General features: G+C 42.7%; 1 protein-coding gene across 1 annotated transcript; it reads right to left on the bottom strand.

Annotated features, from left to right (window-relative positions):
• Nucleotides 1-9,625: 9,625 nt before the first annotated feature.
• LOC307037174 (putative nuclease HARBI1) lies at nucleotides 9,626-11,401 on the bottom strand. The gene is made up of 4 exons (XM_079677952.1): nucleotides 10,881-11,401; nucleotides 10,684-10,799; nucleotides 10,246-10,357; nucleotides 9,626-10,161 (listed from the first exon to the last, which is right to left on the bottom strand). The coding sequence occupies exons 1-4, from the start codon at nucleotides 11,053-11,055 to the stop codon at nucleotides 9,878-9,880; spliced, it is 687 nt and encodes a 228-aa protein (XP_079534078.1). The 5' UTR covers nucleotides 11,056-11,401; the 3' UTR covers nucleotides 9,626-9,877.
• Nucleotides 11,402-12,221: the final 820 nt, after the last annotated feature.

The raw sequence follows: 12,221 nt of genomic DNA, 5'->3' as shown, positions 1-12,221 counted from the left end.
GTGTGTGTGTGTGTGTGTGTGTGTGTGTGTGTGTGTGTGTGGTGTGTGTGTGTGTGTGTGTGTGTGTGTGTGTGTGTGTGTGTGTGTTCTGTAGGAGGTCCAGGGTGGCTGCATCACTGCTGACACACCGCTGCGGGTAAATCCAGATTAGTGCGTCTAAACAGGCCTACGAAATCTGCTACAGGGCCCCTAATGCTAGGGCCGCTGTCACCCTCAATCACTCACACACACCTATCCCCACGCCGTGACCCAACACACTCACAACTCACACACACACTCACACACACACACACACACACCCACACATGCACACACACGATGCCCCGGGCCTATTCAGCTTGGCAGGCAATCCAGTACAGGAGACACAGCCACAGGGTCAACATTTCACATCAGGGGAGAGAGGGGGGAGAGGGGGTGATGTGGAGAGGAAGGAGAGGAAGGAGATGGTGGAGAGGAAGGAGAGGAAGGAGATGGTGGAGAGGAAGGAGAGGAAGGAGATGGTGGAGAGGAAGGAGAGGAAGGAGTGTAAGGTCCAGTGTGGAGGTCTTTACACCGGCTTCCTGTCCGTCCAAGACTTCAAAATACTTCTGCTAGGTTCATGAAGCGCTGAATGGTTAAGGGCCAAAAGACATGTCCAATGTTCGGCAACATTACGAACCATCTTGGTCTGCTTTCTGACCCAGAGTCAAACCTAAACTTGGAGAAGCAGCGTTCAGTTAATCAGCTCCATGTATCTGGATAAACCCTAGAACCAAAATCAAATCAAGACTCTTTCCCGCTGCCCTTTATTAACAAAAAAAACAATTTATATCTTACTCTGCAGTGCAACTTCTAGTCGTGTAGTGTATATAGATTTTAGTGCATGTAAATGGTCTGCTAAGACTCAAATCCCTGTGTTTCTCTCCCACACAGTGAGCCTTGATTAGTTTTTTGGTATTTTGAAAAAGAAAATGTATAAATATACCTTAAATAGGTATAGCCCTACAATATATTATTCAAATATAGCACGATAGGTCCATCTTAATTTAAAAACAGATCTGAAACAACTTCTCTTGATGGCATACAGACTATGTCAGTGTCATAAGGTAAACAACGGTACAGAACACTTGTATTTCTTGTTTAATGGTCTTCTTTCCTTTCCTTTTAGACATTGAAATACATGTCTTTGTAAGGTGGATTGCTTTTACAAAGTTGCAGAATTGTTTTTGCACAAGTTAAGAATGATTGGAAATAAGTTGCGATAAATGATTTCAAATGATAACTAAGACGAGGTTTGTGTTAAGTTTCTACAAAAAAGGAGATCTAAGACGATGTTTTTATACAACCACTAACTAATATGTGACATGTCAAACTGTCTTACATGGAAAAGAGTAAAGAGCTTATTAGGGATCGGGATGAGAGTAAAGGGCAAAGGAGCATCTAGTGAAACAAATTACACATGCACTGTACACCCCCCCCCCCCACTCACTGCCAATCCAATGCATGTTTGTATAATCTATCTGGTGTTGACAACATACAAGACACATGTTTGATCCCTGTGACAACTTGTGGCACTGATTGCTTCCATGATTAAACTCTGACTTTGTGAACTGTAGAAATCCGTGTTTCTGTTTCTGCACTCATGCAGAGTGTGTGCCTGCTGGTGTTAATAGCAGTTTCTTTTTGTGTGTTTTCACAGGTTTCTACGTGTGTGCATGCAGCGCCAGAGATGAGGATGAAGAGACGAACGAGCACCTTCAACGCAGGAGTTTAAAAATGTCATTCAGAGTATTTAAAGGCACTATAGCTGAATAGGGACATTTTGTTACCTAATCGATATCACCTTTAAACTTCCCTGGTTGATGAGTCGCATTAACACAATACTTTTTTGTATTACAAGTTTTCTCAAACTTTATGTTTAAATATGCAAATTAGGCAATATCTTATTAACCTGTTGAGCCCCCCGAGCCTGTTTTTCAGGTTTCAGGCTCAAAAATGACATTCCCAGAACAAATGACTATATCTTCACTTCTAAAAGAGGTAAATTAATAATCTTTATTCTCAAAGCAATGATACACCTGTGAGTTGGATTTAGAAAAGTCAGAATCAATATAGATGTTTTTATTTTAAAGTAAATTCAGATTGAACATAGTAAAAAAAAAATTATAGTGTCCGTCCAAAAAGAAAACATTACTTATAGTTAAAACCATCCTTGAATGATGGGTTAGGAGACTAGAAGCTTTAGGAATCCAAACTATAACATATAATAAGTACTCTGTATCAAGATTGATCCAAAACAAGTGACATGTGACCTTTTTAGAGAGATTTAGAAAAGAAAAAAACACCTCTGGGGTCATTTGGGTGGATTTATCTCTGGAACCCATTGGTCGATTTTGATGATTGACACCTCTTTTGAACCGTTAGAGCCAATAGAACCGAGGGGAAGTTCCTAAAATCCATCCAAACATTTCCCATTGAGGATTGAGAGTGATGCGTAGCCAGAATGCCCAAAATCGGAAGCTGGGTTGTAGCTATCGTAGCATTAATATAAAATCTCCGTTATTGCCATAAATATGAAGATGGATTATCAGAAATCATTTCAAAGTGACACGGACACATTGGATTAACCTATGGATTAACCTTCAGCAGCGTTTTTATCGTTTTAATGCCATTGAACACAACTTTTGATCAGAACAACAGCATAGGTAAGACATATTTGCCCTTTTTGCAGCTGTAAAGCTGTGATGAAACTTATATTTCTGTGAATCTGTGGAATCTCAGCTTGCTAGCTGATAGCTTGTTTGTGCAGATCCGATAAGTAATAAAGTATTTATACCGTGAGTTCTGTGCTAAGTGCGTTAGAATGGAAAAGTTGTTTTGCTGTTAAATAACTACAATGTGTATTAAAACTGTTTCTTTGTGTAAAATAAAGCTTATTCCTCATGTGTGTATTCAAAGTAACCAAATTCTGTTAAACCAAAGCATTTTCCTTGAACGTGTCACCTTATATTTTCAATAAAGTACAAGCAGACTCACATTGCTGATCACTCTTTGTGTGTGTGTGTGTGTGTGTGTGTGTGTGTGTGTGTGTGTGTGTGTGTGTGTGGGTGTGTTTGTGTGTGTGTGGACTAGCATTACCATCCTTGTGGGGACCTATATCTGTTTACACAGTCACGTGTGGGGACTGGCCTCCCTTATGGGAACAAAATGAAGTTCCCCATAAGGGGAGTCATTAATTTTAGGGTGAAGAATCGGTTAGGGTTAGGCATGTGTTGGTTATGGTTAAGGTTAGGATAAGTCTCCAGGAAATACATGTAAGTCAATGTAATTTCCCTTGAAGTGATGTATACATGGTATGTGTGTGTGTGTGTGTGTGTGTGTGTGTGTGTGTGTGTGTGTATGTGTGTGTGTGTGTGTGTGTGTGTGTGTGTGCGTGCGTGCGTGCGTGCGTGTGTGTGTGCGTGCGTGCGTGTGTGCGTGCGTGCATGTTTGTGTGCATGTATTTGTGTGTGTGTATGTGTGTGTGTTTGCTTAAATGTAAAAATATGTGTAACCAGAAATTTGGTTTCGGTAAAATTGGTTCCTATTGTCAGTTAGCTGAGTTTATTTCCGTTAGGTGGGTATGACACATTCATAGTTCGTTAAATGTTAAGAAGCCCTGAGACACAGTTTCGTGAAAAAAAAGCCCGTAGCCCCGCCGGCCTTAACCGGTTAAATAAGTGGTCATTTGCATATGTTTTCAGAACAGAAATCTTGACATAAAGCGAGGTCCAAAATTCTTGTTTAATTTTGTTGACACGGAGAGGATTTTGTTTATTTATTCGTATCACACCATAAATCAGAAAAAATATTGTCAACAGATGAAGAAAGCAATAACATTTCACTTTGTTATAAGGATTCAAATGTCATATAAATCAGGCATTTAAGAATTGAAGAACAAAGCCATCTTTAAACATTTTCAAAATATAGCTAAGAATGAAACGGATTTTGATAAAACATCGTTTAAAGTGACTTATAGTAAAAGTACATATAAGACACTGTTAGTGAGCAGGGGAACAAACTGTTGAAAACTAAGACAATTACTTTTTGTGTTACAAGTTTTCTGAAATTCAATGTTTAATTATGCAAATTAGGAGTTCATCTAATAACTTTTGTTGAATGTTGGAGAAGTCTACAAATGCACATACTCAAAGCTCGTACTCAGTGTTTGACTAAGTATCTGTATTTGCCTGGCGCTAATGCATCGAGCTTCAGTGCAACGCTCTGAAGTTCTCCGGTCTGAGAGGTTAAGTGGACGCAGAGGAGACTTAAGTTAAGAGGCCTATCAATGTTCCTCAGGAGCCTCTTGCAGTTGTAGCTTTAAGGAGACTAGCGGAGGGTTTTCTGCTCTCGTTGAGAATCACTGAGCCTCTCAGCCTATAAATCCTAATTGTGTCAGCAAACAAACGGAGCATCCACTATTCAACCAGCCTCAGTGCCAGGAAGGAAACAGTGACAGATTAGGGTTTTTGTTGTGAATGAAGATCGTAATTCCCTTTTGAATGTGTGATCTATCTGCATTGGACCCTTCAGAATTACAACGTGTGTGTAATGGTTGGGGTTCATATCAGTATGTAGTGTCTCTACTGTGACATGTTTCCATGTTTTAATGTTCAAAGAGCTATTTATGTTTCTCATACTGCCTGTGCTGCAGCACCTCTTTTCACCCTCTGTCTGAAACCAGAGCCCAGTCTGCTCTGATTGGTTAGCTGGCCGGCTCTTTGGTCAACCGCTTAGAGATGTCCTGCCCCTTAGCCTATAATAATAATAATAATAATAATAATAATAATAATAATAATAATAATGGGTTTCATTTATAAAGCACTTCATATTTGACTTCAAATCCCGAGGTGCTACAAGCAGTGAGCACGAACAGTACAACAGTACACAACACGGTAGAATTAATAAAAAGCAATAAAAAACAAACAAATAAAATCAAATAAAAGGGTGGTAATAAATCAAAGGTCTAGGGAAAGGCTCTATTGAACAGATGGGTTTTGAGGCCTTTTTTAAAAGCCTCCACGGTCTGTGGTGCTCTCATGTGGTCGGGGAGAGCGTTCCACAGACTGGGAGCGGCCGAGCAGAAGGCCCGGTCTCCCATTATCACCATCTGTCTGCGTTGTGTTTTGTCTGTCTCTGGTTTCCTGTTTTATTTAGAAAAGTGTTCACCCCCTGTCTTGTCTGTTGATTCCTGTCTCTGTGGCCGTTTCTCAATCGCGAGGATGCTTGCTTGGTAGCACATGTCTTCCGAGTCACTTCCTTCAGAAGCTAGGCAAGAATCCTTCCTGGCATTCGGAAAACGAAGAGTGGAACAGGCTAGCAAGTGTGCAAGTGTGCGTCATATGAGAGGTCCCGCCTTACATTTTCCGCCACAGATCTGGGGAAATGTGTCCATGCGCAAAGCATTGTGGGGATTTTAAGGACATGAAGTCTATCCATGTGCAGCCTCGAAATTACCCCCAAACCAAGGACGCGGCCTCGGTGAAATTCCAAGTATACTGGAGATTGGAACAGTTCTTCGGCGGCACTCGATGAAGTAGCATCCTTGAAATATTGGCTTGGAAGCCAGATTCCTCGAGATTGAGAAACGGCCTGTGTTTGCCCTCCTGTGTCTGATTGTCTGATTGTGTTCACCTGTTGCCCTTGTGTTTCTGCCTCCCCTGCCCAGCTGTGTCTTATCCTGTGATTACCCTTCTTTGTATTTAGTCTTGTCTTCCCCTGTGCTCCATGTCGCTTCATTGTTAGTCTCTCCTGTCTCCCTCCATGTTGGTCACGGTCAGTTTTATGTGTTTATGCTACCTTGTGCTATCTATGTTTTCGATTCATGCCATGTTTTTGTTTATCAGCTTTTAAATAAAGCACACTTTTGTTTCTAGACCTTTTACCTTTTTTGTCTTTTTAAAACTGCATTTGAGTCCTAAAATTCCCGGATCCTGACAGAACACGAGGGACTGGAGTTGCCCGAACCACTGACATGACATGGGGGCGAACACTTTTCAAAATGAAATAGGAAACCAGAGACAGACAAAACACAACACAGACAGACCGTGACACCCATAGTACGGAGCTTGGTCCTGTGGGGTCTGAGGAGGTTGGAGTTGCTGGAGTGGGTGGTCCACAAGGAGGTATGGGGGGGTGAGGAGATTCTTGAGGTAGGGAGGGGCAGTTCCATGGACACACTGGTGGGTGAAGACGGAGACCTTGAATTCGATCCTCAGTTCCACGGGGAGCCAGTGTAGAGATTTAAGGATGAGGGTGATGTGATCATATTTGCGCCTATCACGTACAATGTGTTGGAGCGCTAGCCAATAGAAGCGCAAGTGTTAGTGATGTCACTATCGTAAACAAATGAGAAGGGACCACAGGGATTTTAGCCTTTGCAGACCATTTACATGCACACACATCTATATAACACACTACAGGAAAGACAAAAACCAAAAAGGAGAATGGGGCCTCTTTGAATCAAATCTAAAGCTTCTAATTATCGGATCATTTTCAATTTAAGCTCCACCATGCACAACTATGATCTTTACTCAACACAGCGTGTAGTTCCCTTCAGATCATCACTTTCACTCACACACTCAATGATGTATCACCAACTAGTTGCAGGTAAATTAGAATGGATAAATGTTGCTGTTAAATAACTACAATGTGTATTAAAACTGTTTCTTTGTGTAAAATAAAGCTTATTCCTAATGATATGTGTTTTCAAAGTAACCAAATTCTGTTAAACCAAAGCATTTTCCTTTAATGTGTCACCTTATATTTTCAATAAAGTACAAGCAGATTCACATTGCTGATCACTCTTATTGTGAGTGTGTGTGTGTGTGTGTGTGTGTGTGTGTGTGTGTGTGTGTGTGTGTGTGTGTGTGTGTGTGTGTGTGTGTGTGTGTGTGTGTGTGTGTGTGTGTGTTTAAATGTACAAATTTGTGTAACCAGAAATGCGTCTACACACATTGCAAGTGACGTTCAGTAATTGAAGACGACATTTATCCGCATCCACAAATTGGTGTGTCACTGGTGGAAACTCACACACACACAACTACCCACACACACACACACACACACACACACACACACACACACACACACACACACACACACACACACACACACACACACGGTGTCATGCCAGGATTGTCTGACACACACACACACACACACACACACACACACACACACACACACACACACACACACACACACACACACACACACACACACACACAATGTTCCAACACTGGTAAGTATAATTGTGTACACGGGTCAAAATAGGTTTCCTCAAATAGAAAAGTACACACTGAGTTCAGTTCTGAAACACAGCGAGGGAGACGCAACATTGCCATCTAGTGGAAGAATGAAGTACTTCAGGACAATCTGAAGTACTGAACAGCAATAGGCGATGAATGATGAATGATGTGAAATATAATCAACTCTTAAATAAGACTTTAGTTCCACCTGGAGTAAATTCACAAGCTACCCTGCAGTCTACAAAGTAAATAAAACTAGCTGCACCTTTACCAGCTTTCAGAACTTAATTTATGATTCTGAAATGGAGTGATCTGCAGAATGAGTACTTTTACTTTTGGTACTTTAAGTATACATTGATGCTAATACTTTTGTACTTTTACTTGAGTAACCTTTGATTTGTACTTGTAACAGAGTATTTCTACACTAACCTTAACCCTTTTACTTAAGTACAAGACCTAAGTACTTCTTCAACCTCTGACAATAAAGCCTTTGAATATTTGAATTGACCACAGTTTTACCTGAGAGCTGATGCTGAGCGCAACCTGAGACTAAAGGCAAGCAGACATTTACCAGAACATTAAACATCCTATTAACCTCAGTTGAAGCTCCACACGGATGATGATGATGATGATGATGATGATGATGATGATGATGATGATGATGATGATGATGATGATGATGATGATGATGCTGGCCATCCCACCGGTTCAGGCTATGAATTCACACGGTTATGTGATCAATGTCTTTTTGTACTAATTCCTTCAGGGAGCCTTCTGCGTGCAACACCTCCCATTAAACACATGGGGGCAGCAGCATTCCACTGACAGGAGGGAGCTACACGGCACACACACACTGAGTTGAGCTCTTAAGGCCTGGACACACCAAGCCGATTTTGGCCGTTTTCGTTCGTCGGACGACGAAGCGTGCCCTGCCGCCCAAACTCAATTTGGTGTGTCCCGCACCGTCGGCCGTGACACGCCTTATTTGGCCTTTCATGGCCTTTCATGGCCGACGCACGCATGCGCATGCGTCGGGTCGGGCAGTCGGGCCAAATAAATCACTCTGATTGCCTCTTCAGCTAGCGAATCAGTGCATGAGAAGTGAAACCGAAGTGAGGGACCTAAACAAACGCTTCAAGAAGGCACGTGCTCGGCTGAAGTCTTTGCGGTGTGTTCCAGTGCGACACATGGCCAAGACGCAGGAGAACACACCGACGCAACAGTCGGCGTCAGCGTCGGCGAGTTCTCTGGTGACTGCCCAAACTGACACCAAAGAACACGTCCCGACGGAACACGACTGTTGTGTCTCCTCACATCTCCTGCTTCTTGGCCAACAGTCGCACTGGAACACACCGCAAAGACTTTAGCCGACGGCCAACTAGCAGACTGCGCATGCGTGAGTGGCAATAACTCTCCTTACCAGCAGGCGGCGGTAGTGTGTATTCGTTATTCAAAAGAGGCAACAACCGGAAGACAGAGAAGAAGAACAGTCTACGTAAACAAACAAACAACAAATAGCGTGTGCGTTCCATTTTCACTCTCGTCTATCGAAAACATGTTTCGTGCGGTACTGGAGCTATCAGCCATTGGAGTGTTGCTTGTGGAAGACATTCTCAAGCAACCGTTTCTCTTCTCATGCACTGATTCGCTAGCTGAACAGCCAATCAGAGTGATTTCTTTGTCCGACTGCCTGTGGCCGACGCACGGCCGATTCAACATGCGTCGGCCATGAAAGGCCAAATAAGGCGTGTCACGGCCGACGGTGCGGGACACACCAAATTGAGTTTGGGCGACAGGGCACGCTTCGTCGTCCGACTAACAAAAACGGCCGATTTCGGCCTGGTGTGTTAGGGCCTTTAGCCTGCAACCTAACCTGCTCCCGACCAGGTTATAAATAACTACTCTCTATTGAAAAGATCTTTGCTTGGCTCAATTTGCGGGAAGAAGGAACTCTTCCTCCCCCGCAGCCTGGGCCCTCCAAATCTAGGCCCTCCACATCTAGGCCCTCCACATCTAGGCCCTCCACATCTAGGCCCTCCACATCTAGGCCCTCCACATCTAGGCCCTCCTCACGACAAGTCATTAATGAAACTAAATGTAAAAGTATAGTCAAGTTTAAAATGGTCAGCTTTCTTGCTGTGAGCCATGCAACATATATGTGTTTCAGGCTGAAACAGACTCTGTGAGGGCCCTTCACAAACGGACCCTAGTCCAAAATATAGAAATAAATGCCCAAACGATACAACTAAATGCCCTACTCATCCAAATTATTATTAAGCGAAGTTGGAAGTGGAGAAATTGGAAAGCGAAAGACAGGTAATTGTGTAACATTCGGTCATTTATTTTCAAGTCAAATGAAAGGGGCATAAGGTGACCTTTCTCTTTTAGGATACCTAAAAGTGAAATCCCTTTTGTCTTTACAGAAAAGGTTAACCAAAATTATGTTTTTTTCTCTTTTTCCTTCAAGACTGGCTGAGAAAATAAAAACCAACATAAATTACCCAAGGCCTCTCTCTCTGTGTTATTTTTTTTATTATGCAAATAATAATGTGATTGCATCTCTAACAGCCCTGCCAGTAGGGTAGTCCAGGGTGATGGGGTCTACCACATCAGGAGGTTGGGGGTTTGCAGGAGGGGCCCACTCCTGTGGCGATGTTGTGCAGCACAACACAGGCCGTTATGATGCGGCACGCTCTTTCAGGGGCCACACTGAGCCCCCGCAGGCAGGTGAATCTGGCCTTTAGTATTCCAAAGGTCATTTTGATCCTGACCCTGGTTTTGGCATGGGCCACATTGAAACTTGTTTGTGGCCCTTCACCAGGGTCAGGATACGGGGTCATAAGGAATGGCTGGCAGGCACCCCTGTCCCCGAGCACCACTCCACTGAAGAGCCCTGAAGATAAAGGAACATTTCCATAAGTATACACAAAAGGCAGTTTAAGAAGCACAAAACAATAAGAATGTACAGTTGCCATACCCTGCTTGAGTTTGTGAGACAGTGAAGACTCTGCAAAGATCCTCGAGTCATGAACTGACCCAGGCCACTTTGCCTCAAGGCTGGTGATGACACACCTGTGGTCACATGTGGCCTGCAAAAGCATTTGGGGTTAACAAGCCTACTTCCACAATAAGAGCATCATAGTCAGTGTAGCATTAATGTTCATTTGCAATGAGCCCATGTTATAGATCAATCAATCAATCAATCAATCAATGTTTATTTATATAGCCCAATATCACAAATGTTACATTTGTCTCAGTGGACTTCACAGTTTGTACAGAATGGAGGTGTAATAAATAGATAAAGATAGTCCAAGTGTGAAAAGTGTGAAACATGTACTGTGTGAATATTTAAATGTGTGATTTCCTTTAATCACCCAGACTTCAATGTGTGTTCTAGTGAATGTGCAAGATTTACCTGAATGTTGAGGCTGTGGATGGATTTGCGATTTACATAGTCGCCGTCATTATCTCCCAGGGACGCAGAGATCGGTACGTGTGTGTAGTCGATACATCCAAGCACCCTGGGAAACCCTATGAAATGGTAGGCTGCATTTATTATACAACAGTGTACGTCATAGGAACAACATTCACTGTAATGATATAATCACATACCTGCCATGCTGTAAAATCTCTCTTTGATCGTCTGCGTGGGACATGTGCCAGGAAACACAATAAAGGACTCTGCGAGCCCTGTCAGAGCATGTTTGACCTTATGTATAGCCATGCAGACTCTATTCTTGCTTAGATTCTCTTCAGCTGACAGAAAAAGTATCGCAAAGCAATACATACAGTCTGCGGCACTGTAAGGGCACAACTCCGATTTTTGGCATTAGCAATATATGGCTCGAGGAGCTGACACAGATAGGTCAGCCCTTCTGAAGAGAACCTGTATCTTTCATACAAATACTCTTCAGGGAAAGCCAAAGGGTTTATTATTCTTTCCCTGAATATCCTCTCCCAGCGCCATATAGAGAGAACGGACCTGTCCGCCTTCTATTATATGGCTCTGTCCTCTCCCGCCTGAGAGCACCTCTCACAATCCGAGCTCCGAGCTCCACAGTGTCATCCACAAATGGTGACGTCATTTTCACAGAGATTTCATTGGTCGATAGGCGGAGCTTTTATAGACTGATCTCTTATCCTGAAACCTAACCTGGTCCCGACCAGGGGGGTATACTACGAATCTAGTTCAACCTATCCTGGATATGTTTTGAGTTATCCGGTTTACTTAATCCAAAACAAAGCCGGTCTCGCTAAACTGTCCTACAACGCTGGCTATCAACTCGTTCGCTCAAGCCAGCCGTGTCCTATCTAGTTAGGTGCGCGTTCACATGAAAGGGGTGGTATCTGGAGCATTCGACCAATCACAAACATGGAGAACCGTACTGACAGCGTAGCATCATACTTCCTGAATGAAAACTATAATATTAGTCAAATATGAAGAAGTTCAACTTTAAACATCCATGACTTAAACACTTTATCCAGGATCAAAGCCACATAGCTGCACCTGCAAGGTGAATACAGCTGGTAACAGGAAAAGTGTTTGAATGCGTACATTAACAGGTTTATGATATCACTGCCCCGTTTAAGAGACGATCTGACTTTAATTACATTTGACTCGAGTGTTTCGTCAACTTAATGTGTTCCTTAAAATAATACTTCTGCATACAGTATGTGACGCTGTGAGTGTTGCACGGACAGATACGGCTCAGCTGACTCAGATGAGGAAATATATGATACATTATGATGTGATATGAATGATAATGGGACACATCGACGTCTGCACTCACACTGCCGCGGACTGTAGGCTACCTAATGTTACTCTGATCCGGTTACTTATGTTGTGGCAGATATTTAATTAAGCTTTCTTAACATAATAGTATAATAATAGTTATAATAGTCAGATTGCTCTGAAGATGGGAGGTGATATTCCTATTCATTTTCACGTTCACA

Source organism: Notothenia rossii, assembly GCF_949606895.1.
Source record: "Notothenia rossii genome assembly, chromosome: 4".
In the NCBI taxonomy this organism is placed as follows: domain Eukaryota; kingdom Metazoa; phylum Chordata; class Actinopteri; order Perciformes; family Nototheniidae; genus Notothenia; species Notothenia rossii.
The sequence above is the reverse complement of the archived record's forward strand: the minus strand, read 5'-3'. Positions and strand labels throughout refer to the sequence as shown.